This window comes from Elgaria multicarinata, chromosome 11 (assembly GCF_023053635.1).
Source record: "Elgaria multicarinata webbii isolate HBS135686 ecotype San Diego chromosome 11, rElgMul1.1.pri, whole genome shotgun sequence".
NCBI classification, from domain to species: Eukaryota; Metazoa; Chordata; class Lepidosauria; order Squamata; family Anguidae; genus Elgaria; species Elgaria multicarinata.
Window position 1 is genome coordinate 18,196,093 of NC_086181.1, and position 15,404 is coordinate 18,211,496.

At 52.9% G+C, this 15,404-nt stretch overlaps 1 protein-coding gene across 1 annotated transcript; it reads right to left on the reverse strand.

Moving 5' to 3' along the window:
• Window positions 1–3,897: 3,897 nt before the first annotated feature.
• LOC134406528 (E3 SUMO-protein ligase ZBED1-like) lies at window positions 3,898–14,789 on the reverse strand. Its single transcript, XM_063137998.1, has 5 exons — window positions 14,741–14,789; window positions 13,640–13,902; window positions 9,117–9,181; window positions 8,187–8,344; window positions 3,898–5,929 (listed from the first exon to the last, which is right to left on the reverse strand). Exons 1-5 carry the CDS (start codon window positions 14,787–14,789, stop codon window positions 3,906–3,908), a joined length of 2,559 nt encoding a protein of 852 aa, XP_062994068.1. The 3' UTR covers window positions 3,898–3,905.
• Between the last annotated feature and the right edge of the window lie 615 nt (window positions 14,790–15,404).

A 15,404-nucleotide genomic window follows, 5' to 3' on the forward strand; every position in this document is an offset into this window, starting at 1 on the left:
AAAGTCTGGTTTCTCCCCACTCCATGCAAAATAAATATGCTCCTGCCTCCCATGTATTGCTGTCCTTGCATTCTTTGTTGTGTGTGTCTAAGGGCAGTCTCGATAACAAGAGAGGATGGTGGGGCGGTTCTCCTCTAAACCAAGAAAGGGGAGGGAGGTCCCATTTAACTATGTTTTTACTCCTGCATAGACATGACTAGAAATGCGAAAAGTGCACCTGGACAGTGGCGGTGGTGTTTCACCCCTGCACCTCCCTAGTACTGTGAAGCGTCACAGTTAAAGACTTGTTTTTTTAAGAAATGGAGCGAGGCACCGGCGCGCATGGTACCCGAGCTGCAGTGCACGTTCGCTCCTCCTCCCCTGTAAACCTTACCCAAGCCAAGCGGCAGCAACAGCGTCGGCCCATGCACTCCCTCCCTCCTTTCTTTCCCTAGAGTTTGTTTAATATGATCTTAGGGGAAAGTATAGAGTGTGGTTTTACCGTAATTGCACAGTTTCAGGCTGCTGTACCATTATATTTGCACAGAAATAATAATAATAAAAAAATTAACTGCAGGGAAAAGGAGAACGTAGGGGGCAGGGTGGGAGATTTCGCTGGCATTAGTAGCACTCCAGGTGAAAAGATACATGAGCTGAAAGAGCGCAATGGCTCACAGATGTAAAAGTGCCCAGCGCTCGACTAGGGAAATGGAGGGAAATGGAGGTGGGAAACATGGATGAAAACAGGATAAAAAAAGTAGGTGTGATGGAGCTCCAAATCTAAACTCCATCACCTGAATCTTCCATTAGCCCCATTGGGGGAAAAATACAGGTACAAAGAGGCTGATTTGGAGTTCAGTCATTGAGATCATGGAACCCTAGTGTCCCATCTTTTTCTTCCTTAAGGAAATCATAGAATTACAGCCCCTTTTAATTTAGGGGCCTCTTATACATGTGTGGCGCAGAGTGGCAAGCGACAGTTATTGCAGCCGAAACTCTCCCCACGGCCTGAGTTCGATCCCAGCGGAAGCTGGTTCTCAGGCAGCCGGCTCAGGTCGACTCAGCCTTCCATCCTTCCGAGGTCGGTAAAATGAGTACCCAGCTAGCTGGGGGAAAGGTAACTGCGACTGGGGAAGGCAATGGCAAACCACCCCACTACAAAGTCTGTCAGTGAAAGCAGGCCTCCCTCTAGGAGTCAGCAATGACTCAAGTGCTTGCACGAGAGGTTCCTTTCCTATACATTCTGCAATGGGGAAAAACGCTGGCCATCTTTTTTTCTGAAAAGGCAACAGCTAAAAAAAAAGTCCTAGGGATACCATACCCACCCCTATATAGGCAAAAAATACTGACTTTAGGGCCAACAAACTCTTTGCCCTGTCTGCTTTCAAATTCTCTCCCCTACCTGCACTTTCCTCCTTCCCTAGGCTGGTCCTAGTGCAGAGTTAGGACTGAAGGCTGAATTGGGTTGAAGTTGTAGCTCAGCGACAGAGCCCCTGGCATGCATGCAGAAGGCCCCAGTTTCGGTCCCCACATCCCCAGGTAGGCCAGAAAAAACTCCTGCCTGAAACCTCTTGGAGAGCCATTGCTGCCAGTCAGTGTTGACAATACCGGACTAGATGGACCAAGGGTCTGACCCAGTATAAGGCAGCTCCCTGTGTTCCTAAAGTGTCCAGTACCCTGTGTTGACTGGCCACAGTGGGGCAGCCTGACCTCCCTCTTCACACCACTAAAGAAAGTTCAGTAAGAAGAAGCACAAGGTGCACTGTATGTGTTGGCTTCCCCCGCCAGGAGTAAAAGCCGTCTATCACTATGATGCAGTTTAGGAGGTTAAAGGGGAAAACTCTAGCAATATGAGGGTTCTGAGGTCTTCAGGAAGTACAGACACACAAAGGGGCACCCACGAAAAACAACATGGGATGGCAATAGGGCTGAATCATGGATGGAGTCAAAGGCTAACGGATCCATCACATTCATTTGTCAGAGGGGGGTGTAGTGGAATTCCTCTCTCATGTGCACACCTGGCCCTTAGCCCCACTTCCTAAGGCAGCCATCCCCAACCAAGTGTCCTCCAGATGTTTTGGGCATCAACTCCCATCAGCCCTAGCCAGCATGGCCGATGGTCGGGAACGCTGGGAGTTGTAGTCCCAAAAACCTGGAGGGCACCCAGTTTGGGAAGGCTGTCCTAGGGTATTTCTATTATTGCCTTGGGGTAAATCCTTGTAACAGCCCCACTCCCATGTTCCCCTCCTGCCATTTAATAAAATCCGAAGTACCTTTTATTTTCTTTAAAATAAAACATCTTTTATTTCCTTGTTGAAGCACTGAAGTTGAACTAAAAATAACAAACCAAACCAAAACTTGTTTCAAGGTTGCATGTGGAGTGGGGGGGGGGGAGGCAAAGATTCATGGCCCCTGCCAGGCTTGCCAGACCCCCCACCCCCCAAGATGTGGGCAATGATGATCATAATAGGAACCTCACTGTTCCCATTCTCAGATTTGTTCCTTTCTCTTTTCCCATTACAAGTTTGAACGTTTCAACTACATGCAAAAATAAGGGGCGGGGGGGGGAAGGGAGGGAAAGCGGTGCATATATGAAGGATGAGTGGGGGAGGGGGGTCGGTTATAGGGGGGGACTGCGTGGGGTGGGGGAAGGAATGGTTAATACTTTCTTTGGTTTTAGGTCAATTTACTGCCCGGGTAAGGTGGAAGGCCGGCCAGGGGGTATTGCAGACTCAGAAGAGGATTGGGGCTTCTCCTCTCCTCTTCGATCTGTTCCTTGGACTTTTTTGAGGGGTGGCACAGAGCGGAAGAGAAAAGGCGGCCGATACATTCACAGTGCACAGGAGGTACCACTCTGGGTGGGGGTGGGGGTGGATGGGCTTTCCAGCTACTACTTTCTCCACCATTCCCCTGAAGGCAAGAGAAAGGTGTGGGGAAAGGTATTGATCTGTGTGTCTTCTACTTAAACCTCTCCAATTGCTGCTGGCAATGCCAAACCATTAACACTGCACCCTCTTCCTTAGACCCAAGTAATACATGATCGTCTCCTTCTTTTTATAGAAGGGGAGGGGGATACAGGGGACCGTAATAGAAGAAAAACCTCCCTCTCCATCCCTCAATACACAATAGATCAGCTAATTACATTCCAGACACTTGGAATCTTTCATGTCATTCCCCGCCCCCCTCCCTGGTACATGAGGTACTCCTCTAGCCCCCCCTTCCATCAATATATATTATCTATCTGCTTCCCTACCATGGATATTTTCCTTGCAGTCAGAGCTCCACCCATCTTCCTGGCCACATGGAGCATTCCAGCGTTGCCTCTTTTCCTCTGTGTCCTCTCCCCCCCCCACCTTGCTCATGGACCATTCCTGTCCTCAAATGCCTCCTCCTTCCTTCCCTTTCATGGACCGCTCCTGCCCTCCCTCCGCTGTGGGCCTCTCTTCCCGACAGCTGTGGTGCAAGCTATGTGTACATCAACTTTTTCTCATACCCAAGCCCCCCCCCTCCCCCAATTCCTTTGCACACGTGGAATATTCCTGCACTTCAGGCCTCCTGTGGTTCCTTGTGAACATTTTCTTCTCCTCAGTTGCCTCTTCCTCCCCCCCACCCCCGAAAGTGGACTATTCCTGTTCTCCAAAAGTATGACATTGCCACTGCTGTATTTGACGCCCAGCTATTTTGGCTCCCTCCCCTCTGAAAAAGACTGGAATGGTTGGCTCTGCTTCTCTTCAACCACTTGTCCCCCAAACACACAGAACAGGGTTAGGGAGGGCCTGCCCACTGCTCTGGCCCCTGAAGCGGGGGGGGGGAGGAAGAAGACGCCGCCCCAGGAAGCTTCCCTTCCACTTTCCCCCAAACCCTTGTGGAGGTGTGTGTGTGGAGGACCTGGGGTTCTGCTGCCCACCCCCACCCCTTCACAGCTCCTAATACAGCATGGCTCGGTTGCCGTGGAGGAACACCAGCATGTCCACGTGCTCCGGCGTCAGGGCTTGCCGCTTCATGTGGATGGCATCGCCGGCGCTGCTGAAGAGCCAGCCGGCAGGCACCGAGGTGGCCGGCACCCCGAGCAGCTGGCGGGCGGCCCGGGCCAGCAGCGGGTACTGGGTGTGGTGGGTCTTCCACCACTGCAGGGGCTCCTGGCCCAGGGCGGAGGCCTTGCTGGTTTGGAAGCTGGCCGTCTCTTGCTCCGCCTGCTGGTGGGCGGAGCTGGCGCCCGAGGCGCTGCGCATGCTGCACAGGTCGCCCAGGAGGAACTCGATGCCGGCGTCTTGCTTGGGCAGCTTGGCGGGCGGCGAGGCCACATCGGGCAGGCTGGAGGACAACGCCGCCACTGCGGGCGCCTCGGCCAGGCGCGACGCTTCCGTCTTGAGCGAGTGCAGGGTTTCCACCCGGTCGGCGTGGCTCAGGAAATCCAGGCCGCGGAAGCGGGGGTCCAAGGCGCAGGCCAGGTTCAGGGCCTTGTTGACATCCGGGCTGGAGAAGTGCCGGTTCAGCTCCTTGTGGGCCGCCGCTTTGGCTTCCAGGGCCAGGGCCGAGTCCCACTCGCTGGCCACCAAGTGCTTGTAAAGGAGGCTGGTCAGCACGGGCTTGACTAGGGAGAGGCTGGAGAAGGGGTCTTTGGTAAATGTTGAGGTAGCAATGGCCATGGGCTTGAGGACCTTGACCGTGTCCTGGAGGGCGGCCCAGTCCTGGGCGCGCAGAGTCGCCTCCCCATCAGGGCCGAGGCCCGCCAGAGGCTCGCTGTGCTCCAGTAGGCCTTGCAGGACCGCGTGAACACTGTGCCACTTGCCCCCGTCTCGCAGGAAGCGGCTGAGGTGAGCTTGGAGGAGAGGCTCCTGAGCCCACAGCTTCTCGCTGCGGCCTGTGCCGGCCAGTGCCCAGGAGGCCAAGCGGCGGAGCCGTTCCAAGGCACTCTGGGCCGCTGGCTGGCTCAGGGCGGCCTCCATGGCCGCTCGCAAGGCCTGCCCTATGCAAGGCAGGGCCATCCAGCCGAGGGCCGCCGCGGCTTGCCGGGCAGCTGGTCCCAGGCCCCCCATGGTGTACGAGGTGCTCTTGCGCAGCCCCCAGGCCTCGGCCGCCTCGGCGAGTGCCTCTGCCAGGCTCTCGGCACTGGGCTCCTCGGGGACGGGGCGGCTCGACAGGACCCGGGCCCGGGCTTCAAAGCAGTCGTCCACATAGTGCACGGTGAGCGTGAGGTAGGTGAGGGCGCTGCTGTGGCGCCAGATGTCCAGGCTGAGGGAGCACTGGGGCAGGGCCCGAACCAGCTCCCAGATTTTCCCCTTGACGTGGCTGTACATGTCCCTCAGCACCGTGTGGGCCAAGGAGGCGGCGTCTGGGGGCTTGTAGCTGGGATCCAGGACCCCCAGCATCTGCCCGAAGCCCTCCCCTTCCACCACCTCCACAGGCATCAGGTCCAGCACGATGAAGTCTGCCACGGCCCGCGTGGTCCGGCCAGGGGCGGGGCTCCGCAAGGCCCCGAACTCACCTGTCCCCGCGGCCCCTTTGTCGAGGGCAGTGGCTTGGGCCCCCACCAGCTGGTTGTACTCGCAACGGTGCTTGTAGATGAGGTGCTGACGCAGGTTGGTGGTGTTGCCGCTGTAGCTCAGCCGCACCCCGCACAGCTTGCAGATGATCTTGCTCTTGTCCAGGATGCGGCCGTAGGCGTCCCCCTGGAAGCCGAAGAAGGTCCAGTAGCGGCTCTGGGCCCGCCCCAGCCCCACCAGGTTCTGTGTCCCTTCCAGCAGGGGGAAAGCGCTCCCTCCCGGTGGTGGAAGGGCCGGCTTGTGGAGTGGCAGGAGGGAAGAGGCGGTGGCGTCTCCACACAGGTACTGGGTGCGAGAGGACGGGGCGTGCGGAGCGGGAGGCGATGGCGGGGTCTTGAGGTGCAGTTCCTGGAAGAGTTTCATCAGCAGCTCTTTCTCGCCAAATTCGTACTTAAAATGCTCACCTGGGGTGGGGGAGAGATGGCAACGCAGGGGTGAGAGGCTCCCCCACATTTTTCAAGGTGCAAGGGCCCCAGTTCCCAGAAATCTCCCTTCTCTCCTTTCCATCCCTTTTCCTATTCAGCACCTTGAACCCCCAAGCACAGCCTTTCCCCAGCGTGGTGCCCACCAGATGTTTTGGAATATAACTTGCTGGCAGGGGCTGATAGAGTTGGAAATCCAAAATATCTGGAGGGCACCCAGTTGGGGAAAGGCTGTCCAAGAAGAACCCCATTACTTCTGATGAAGAACCAAGGGCCCCACAAGACCACAAAGGGCAGGGCAGGAACAGGAAGAGTCTCCTTGAGGGAAAAGCAAGCTGGCAGACACGCTCCACAGGCACATCCTCCTGAGTAGCACCTGCAGTATAGCTCAATAACAGAGCCTTGGCTTCATCTGCAGAAAGTCTCTGCTTCTATCCCTGGCATCACAAGTTAAAAAAGATCAGGTCACAGATGTCCAAGACCTGCTGTCAGTCAGAGAAGGCCATGGAAGTAGAAGGAACGTCTGGCTCACGCAGGTTCCGCTGTGGTCCATGGGGTCCCCTTGGATTCCTCCAGAGAATCCCTGCTGTTATCCCCCTACAGGGGAATTTCCTGCAGGAATCCCTGCTGTTATCTTCTAATTATCTCTCCGCATTTGGGAGGGGGAGCAGCATGCAGGGGATCCTCCGTGGTTATCTCCAACCTCAGGTCGGAAATAACAGTGGGGATGTGGGCCGTAGGGGGCTCGGCTGGGAGGAGTGCTCACTCTTACCAGCACTGGTCAAGTTTTCCTTCGTAAACCTTTTACTGACTGTGATGGGGATGGTGAGAGGCGCATGGAGGAGGCACCTGACTCAGCTGGTGCATGGAGGAGCTATTCCTCCCAGCATCAGTGGGCACGGCCACATCCACTGCCATCATCCGGCCCACCATAAACTAGTTCTGGATCCCCTGGAGAGACACGACTGACCTGAGATAAGACAGCTTCCTATATGTCTACGAGCCAAATGCCACATGCCTGGCTGGATAATCGAATGGATTCTGATTCTCGCCAACACCCAAATGTTCCTTGTTTTTGAGAGTTCATCAGTGGGAATCCGCAAACCTTGCCTGTGGTAGGAAGTTCAAATGTGCAACTGCCGCGACCCTGCAATTCTCTTAATTTGGAGTTTTGTTTGACATCAAGCTAAGCTTTTGGGGGTGCTCAGGGCACATGATCTGGGATGATTCCCCCGACTCTCCTCCTTGGCTTCAAGCCCAGGAGAACTAGGAGGGCGTCGTCTTGCCTACCAGTGCAGGGAGAGAAGTTTGCCATGGTGAGCGCGGCAAGTGGACTTCTAGACGCCTTGCCAAGATCTGGCCGCAAGGAGTCAGTTCTGAAAATAGCAGTCAATCAAGAGATCCGTTCTTTAAACGGTTTCACCAAAATCTAAAGCTGGACATCAGCTCAACAGTATCTGGCGACACTCTACCTTGGAGAGGCTGAGAAATGAAGGTGGGCTGTGGGGTTCATATATACTCCCATAGAGGCCTGTTAAGGGGAAATGGAAGGTGTGGGGAGCTACGGAATATGACCTCAGGCCATGAGAGCACAGCATTCTGTGGGCATAGAATCCTAAGAACAAAGCCTTCGGTGAGATAACGTTTTATAGCTGCTGTCAGCAGTAGGAAAATGAAAGGGCAATGCAATAAACCTCTTGCTAAATAAACCCCTGGACCCAATCGTAGGGTCGTGGGGTGTATTTAAGAAGAGGATGACCCCAATCCTGTGGCTAGCAGACATTCTACATCTCCAGCCATGCTGGTGGGGTGTGTGTGTGTGTGATCACAGCACAGTGACGGAGCACCACCTTTGCATGCGGAAGGCTCAATCCCAGGTATTTCCCGTTGAATCCATCAGGTGGTGGACAGACAGGATGTTTGTCCGAGACCCAGGAGAACTGTGGTCAATTGCCAATATTGGGCCAGATGGACAAATAAGTCTAAGCTGCTACAAGGCAACTTCCCACGGTCTTATGAAAAGCCAGAAGGGCTGCCGGGAGAGAAGACGACAGGAGTGCATGCTGGGACAGCTTTCCTCCACCCGGGGGCCTCCAGCTGTGTCAGACTACAACTCTCATCACGGCCAAATCCTGGGGATTATGGGAATTGCAGTCCAACTCATTTGGAGAGCGCCAGGTAGGGGGAAGGCTGTGCTAAGACATCTGAGATGCATTTCCCCGCCCCTCCTTCTGCCTACCCAGGCGCAATCCCAGAGTGCGGCCGTACTCTTCTCCTATCCACACCAGCAGCTCCGTGTCGGCAGGTATGGCTTGGCAGACCCGGTAGTAGATGTATCCCCGGTACTGGAAAACGGTCAGGTTCTGCTCGTCCTCGGTGGAGGCGCATGCCACGTATCTGCAAAGAGGAAGGGCAATGAGTCACACTTTGAGGCTGGGGCATGCGTCATGTTTGACTCGTCGGTGGATGCACCGAGCGGGAACCACGGCATACACCTCCAGGGTACGGCCAGCCCACACCTGGTAAGCAGGCTCGGAGCAGTCCCCAATGACTAAAGGAGTGTCTACCTAGGTGGGCAGGCTGCAGGCTGGCGGGATCGACTGGATTTCTCTTTATTAGGACCCCGAGATCCCCCAACTGGAGCCTGGTGCAAAAGACCTGCATGCAGAAGGAGAGGATTCTGAGCCCAGGGATTTGTTTTTAAGTACCCCAACTGGACGGGTCCACATGTCCCTTCCACCCCTGCTTACCCCAAGCCAGCCTGCCACAACCTCGTGTCCTCCAGATGTTCCGGATTTCAACTCCCACCTACCACAGCCAATGGTTAGGAATGCTGGGAGTTGTAGTCCAAAACTTCTGCAGAGCACAAGGCTGCCCTGCTTTCTTCATTTCGACAGTACGCTTTTGGGCAGTGAAGGTAGGGAGGAAGAGTCATTTTGCTACTGCTATTGCTAAACAATTGGCAATTGTTGCTGATCTCTTCCAAATCCCCCCACCCCCGGAGAACTATCAGGATATTCAGATCCACCCCTCCCCAACCCCACCTTGGGTGCAGCTCCAGTGTACTGTGGGGGCTTCATGGGGCCAAAACTCACTCACGTGTGTACTAAGCTAAGCGGGGGAAATTTCCCTCTCTGCTCTTGTTGGGGCCCTCTCCCAAGATGCTCACCTCATCCAGTTGGACTTGGAATCATCAGACGCATCGACAAAGAAATAGGAGCCGTTTTCCCGCACCTGAAGAAGGGATGGAACCATCAGGAGAAAACCAAAAGCTCCAACCTCACTCACAACGCCCCCCTCTTCACTTCCAACTTGTCCAACTTCACGGATGATCCCATGGGATGAGACTTGGACTTGCAAGTGGATGGCCAAGGTCATGGGCTTAAAAATGGATCCCAGCATTCATGAAATAGGCCACGATCTGGGTCCAGGAAGTTGGTACTTATGTGGCACTCAGGCTACCCTCCATAAATCTTTATAAACCTGGTTGGCATAACACATCAGCCCACCAAGGCTTTATTTGACCAGGGCTGTCGCATCCTGGTGGGCACACGGGCACCGTTTCTGCATGGCACCCACAGGCACCCAGCTTGCCATGTGGTGCATACCCTACAAGTAACAGGTCATTTGAGGGTTGTCTAACCTTCAAACAACCCTTGCTTCACTTGACATAAGCCACACCAGGCTAGGTGCCATGAAAAAATGGCGCACGGCACCATGGGACAGCCCCCTTGCATAAATCAAGCCATGGTGGGCGGTCATGTCATGCAAACCAGGTCATAATCTCGGGTGGATTTCGGGTTGGCTAAAGGCATGCCAGAGCAGAGACAGGAAGAGGGTCACCTGGTAAGGGAGCGCCACCTACAGCAGATCTGAAAAACTCCACAAACCACAGGGCAAGCAGTGGACAAACTTCAGGCTTGTGACACCCAAGAAGCCCAAAGGTCAAGCAATCAGAGCTAGATGCAAAATAATGACAGGGAGGCAGTGGTGGCTTAAGAGGCGGAGCAAATCATGAGACCCCCCCCCCCGCCCCATGAACAGTACACTGGGATGACCTACATATATACAAATAAGAACTAAAGATCTGGGCTTCTAACAACCAAATTTGCATGTATGTGCATGTAGGAATCTTTTTGTTGTTGTTACAGTTAAAACGATTGGGAGTCGGAACCCCTTGCAGATCTACTGCAAATCATGCACGGATCCAACAGTAGATCCTGATCTACTTCCTACCTACCCCTGCCTCACTTAAGGGCTTTCCTCTACAAAGCTACCTTTGTGGGGAACCTTGAAAATGGGATTGTTTTACATCTCAGAGAGTGGATTTGCTGCTACAGCAACCGCAGTGTGGAAAGCAGACGTTGGAGCATCATGGGTGCTTACGGAGTTTTTGGTGGCATCCTGGTGGAAGGCGATAAACTCTCGGGTCTGCACAGCCACAGCATTCTTAAATTTTTTAAAAAAAATCAACTCCAGTGCAGGGAGTGTTCAAACAATTTTTATATCCCAAGTGGCAGCAAGGCTGTCTTTTTGTAAATCTTTTGCTGAGAGGTATTTTCATTTCTTCTTGTTTTGATACACACACACACACACACACTTATTTAAAACTGTATTTTGCCTCCCTCTTGGGATTGCATTTGGGTAGGCAAGAGGACTGTGTGACTTTTTCTCCTGAAGCATAGAGTTGACAATGACAATGTGGCCTAGTGGTTAGGCTGTTGGGAGCTTCAGGTTCAAATCCCCACACAAAGCTTACTGGGTGACCTTGGACTGGGCCATCCACTCTTTCTTCAGCCTAAACTTATTTCTCTCAGTCCGGGTCCGGCATCTTGGCTAGCTCTTTTAGATTCTAGCTGTTACTGACTAAAACTCAGAATGGATTCACAGCCCCACCGACATCACAGCCACCAGCCTCCACTGTTTAAAACCGACACAAAAAGGTGCAAACGGCCAACCTTCCCATCTACTCAGTGTGGAGGGAACAGGCACGACGGATGCTGAACCCTAACACTGGTGTGGAAGGGGCAGTTATAGCAGATGGCGCATGCCAGACTGGACTAAGGTATGCCGCTTCTCGACCCATGGCTGGCGTTTTCTCCGAACAGCTTGAGCCTATGCCTAGTTCAGCATTCACCATGTCTGCCTTCGTTGATGGTTGGGGATGATGGGATCTGTGGCCCAAAATCCCAGGAAGGCACTAGGTTGGGAGAAGCAACGACATCACGAGGCCCAAAAATAAAGACACCATTTACTCATTGGCTTTTTTGGGTTTCATAATGATATAACCATAGGTGGTCAAAGGATGGTCCATCGCAGCTTTCTGCAACATGACACCCACCGGCTGTGCTGGACTACAACACCCATTGTCCCCAGCCAACATGGCAGCTGGGGATGATAGGAAATGTGGCCTGACACATCTGGTTAGGGAAGTGAGGAAACCGCCGGGTAAACAGAAGCCTATTTATTAAGCTCACCCATTCCAAGTATAGATCTTTCTTCAGGGGTGCTCCAAAGACAATTATATTTTTATTTCACAGGTCACAAAGCTGCACACAGTGACTTTAACTTCACAACGTGCTTGTGGAGGAGGTTATAGGCTGAGAGGTCACCCAAAAGCTTTGTGGCAGAACAGAGATTTGAAATGCTACACCGGGGACGACAAACCTCTTTCAACTTGAGGAGCGAATTCAATTTCGGAAAAGCTTGGGGGGGGGGCAATCCTAGTGGTAGGCGGGGCTGAAGGCAAAATGGGGTGGGGCCCAAAATATAAAAAATACCAGCACACTGCAGCTTGGACAGTTTATCAGCAAGTCTATTTGTGACCCCATGAGGGACTGAAACCTGCTGCTAAAAACAAGAAAAGCTGTCAGGGTCTGCACGGCTACACAAGTAATAGTCCATCTCTTCACCAGTGTAGACGTGTCCTATTGTTGGGGTACGATTTGCACCACGACCCAATGGTCCATCCTATTTCTCATCCCATGTCCCTTCCGTTGAGTGCGCCGCTTCCCTTTGTCGCAAAAAGAACCTCGCCAAAGGCTCTCAAGTTGCAAACAGACCTAAGCCAACAGAGCTGGTTCGCTGAAGTCTCACTGGCATAAGCAGGAAGCCAGGACTGTTTTTTGCAGAACTGTGGCTACGGCGATTTCCCTGTTCCTTAGAAATAGCAAGCAACCCCCATCAGCGATTGGTAAATAATATTCCTAAGGCACAGCCTGGAGGCATCAACGTCCAGCTGGGAAACTGCTGTAGGTAAGCCTCCTCAAGTTTAAATATAAAATTAAAGGCCATCCCATAAGCCTGGCTGGAAGGTCAGCTCCATCAAGCCCCTCCTCTCTCTGAATGATTTGCAGCCCGTCATTATAAGGGCTACTATTAAACTTTAACAATTGGTGCCTCCGTTTGCTTCCCCTCCCCTTTTTCCTCCCCGGGTTATGTCTTTTAGATTGTAAGCCTATAGGCAGAGACTGCCTGGGACGCTTTCCGGCTAACGGGTACCGTAAAAATGCTCTAGTTAAAATGTAAATAAAATGTCGCGCTGCATGTTTAATACGCAAGAAGCGTGGGCACTTTCTTACGCTGTGCATTGCTTCAGTCGTGAACCGTGCAACTAACAGTTCTCCCCTCCCCTCCATCTCAAGCTTCTGACAAAGAAACAAAAACATGTTAGTCAACCCTGATTAACAAAGAGAGAGAGAGAGAAATACTCTGAGCATGTGTAGTTTTGCATTTTAAACTCAAGTAATTCATAGCACTATTGTGGCTACGGACTTGGCTTCTGCTGCCTTGATCCTAAATATATTTACTCAGGCATAAGCATTTTGTTTCAGGAAAGGTTAATATGAATATATTTTAAGTTTAAAAAAGAGCAACTGTAACACCATGCACATGCCCAGTCAACTGCTCCCTAACTATAAAATGTTAAAGGGTGCAATCCTATGCAGGTTTAGACAGAATAAAAGCTTTACAATTTCCAGCATTCCTCAGCCGGCCATGGTAGGAGTTGTAGGACTTCTTCCTGTCTAAAAATGCATAGGATTGTGCCCTAAAAACAAGAAGAATGGTTGCTGCAGGCCTGGTGGGCTCCAACATGCCTCTGCTGGACCAGACGCTCTTGCTGGGGCAGTTTACTGTTTCCTTCATCACCAGCTGCTCTCTGGATGGTCATTTGGGGCCTCGAGGTCCAGCCCTAGCGGTCCCACTGCCCCAGGCTCCACGATGAACCTCCAGACTAAGGAAAGATTTGAACTCGAGTCAGGCCAGTCATTGTATCCAGCGAACACAGCAAAATTTATGACGGGTGCAGAACCTCAGTCTCCGGGATCGGATCTGGTGTGGCTGGGGAGGGGGTGCCCAGAAGGCCACACCCTCTTCCTCTGGCTCCACCCACTTTCCCCAACAACCAATCGTCGGGGTGGGTGGGTTTCCCATCCTTCGCACAGTTCCCTCCCCTGAAAAAGTTGAAATGCCTCTCCCAAGGCTTCGTTACTGGCAGTAAGAGCTTGAAGCTAAAATAGGCTGGCATTTTGGCCCCGCCCCTTTTGCCTTTGGCCCCGCCCACCACTGGAATGAGGCCCCCTGAGAGCATCTCCAAAATGGCATTTGGTCCGCAGGCTGAAAGAGGTTCTGCACCCCTGTTCTATGTTGTAGGGGGGACATGGACACCAGTGGGAGAGTCATGGGTCTTACCGCCCAGGAGTAACGGGTGCAGTCGCCACGTGCCCGGACCACTTCCCCCTCATAGGGTCCAAAGATGCAGCCACGGGGCAGGGCCGGCAGAACACTCCAGACCCCAAAGCCTCCTTGGGAACGCTCCTTGACCACAAGTCCCTCGGGCAGGGAGAGCAACGCCCGCGATGGAGCCCTTTCCGGAACGGGCGAGTCGGCCACGAAAGTGGGGGGTCCGTGCTGCGGGCAGGAGTCCCGGAAATAAAGGCGGCAGTCTTCACAGACTTGAGCGGGAGGGAAAAGAGAGACATTTGCAAAACCGCTCCTGACGGAACCCCATGGAACAGTGACAGCCTCACAGGATCGTTGTGAGGATCAATTTTGGGGTCGGGGGTGGGGAGACCCTAAGCTCCTTCACTACATACAGCAAGAGATAAATACATTGGCAAAGGTACCGCCACTCAAATCCAAAGATCGAGACAGGGAGAATGCCACATCAGCGCATGCTTTATAGTACTTACGCAACTCCCTACCACTAATCCTGTTCTGGGTGGTTGTCCCGTTAAACCAGTGTTCCCTAGGCCTCATGCCCTCCAGATGTTTTAGGCTTCAACTCCCAAAAGCCCCAGCCAGTATGGCTGATGGGCAGGAATGCTGGGAGTTGCACTCCAAAATATCCGGTGGACAAAAGGGTGTGTGAACGCTGCCATATAACCTCCCCAGTCCTTACAAAGAGTGCTTCCAATTCTTCGTGTTTGTGTCCCTCAAAGTCTCCTCCTTCTGGAGGATCCGTTCCCTGCATGGGCAGACGTGAGGACTTCCTTGAGCATTCAGCCTACCCATATATCCCATATCATAGACTCAGGATGATGTAAAGGCAGGCTGAGGAAGTGTCACTCAACTGATCACCTGCGGCGAGTAAGAAACATCTACAGGTGACCAGCCAAGGCAGCGTTCCAAAATATGGTGGTTCCTCTCCCCACCCCCTTCTTGGTTGGGTTACAAATCACTCACACGAGCACTGGTGAACAAATGGACCAGTAACTTCTGTGGACTTCTTTGCCAAAGAAAAAGGACTTTTGTTCAGGATGGGGCAGAAGTGAATATTTTACTTTGACTCACAGAGCAGCTCATCCTCCGAATGGGTACAGGCATCCTCAGCTACTTGCATGGTGTGGTGGGGTAGGGGAGCCTGAAAAGTAACAAGGATGAAGAGGAGAAGCTCATTACACTGTCCAAATACGAGATTCCTATCTCCCTCCTCAATTCACGCCTCTCCAGACAAAAATGCTCTGACATCTCAGCTGCAATACTATGCTCCAATCATGACACCAGACTGGAAGCCTTCACCCCCACCCCCACCAGAGGGGCTTCCCCCTCCTTGCACCCAAACCAACTTCAGCTTCAGCCCCCCAAGTAACACTGACCCCCAATGCTTGGTAACAACCTTCACCTCCTCTGGCAAACCGAACCTTCTCCCAGCGTGCCCTCCAACTGAGGACTCCCCTTCCCACAACACCTGAAGCAAATCCTCTTCCCGTAAGTTAGCTGCTGAATGTTTTGGACTACCAACTCCATCAGTCTCAGCCAGCAGGTGGCCACGGATGATAGGAGTGGTAGTCCAAAACAACTGGAGCACGCCAGTAAGGCTGCTCTAACTGAAAGGTGATGCTGATATCAAACTCTGATTCCCCCCCATCCCCATTACAAATCCCTCATACTAGCCATTCCATGACCCAAGTACTGACTTCTGCTTTATTCTCGTTATTTAGAATACTACTGAATA

Coding starts and splice junctions, on each gene's coding strand:
- LOC134406528 (XM_063137998.1), bottom strand. CDS start 14,789: ATGCAAGTAGCTGAGGATGCCTGTACCCATTCGGAGGATGAGCTGCTC. Junction 13,903..14,740: donor TTCGGAGGATGAGCTGCTCT/GTGAGTCAAAGT, acceptor CTCCCGCTCAAG/TCTGTGAAGACTGCCGCCTT. Junction 9,182..13,639: donor GCACCCGTTACTCCTGGGCG/GTAAGACCCATG, acceptor TCCCTTCTTCAG/GTGCGGGAAAACGGCTCCTA.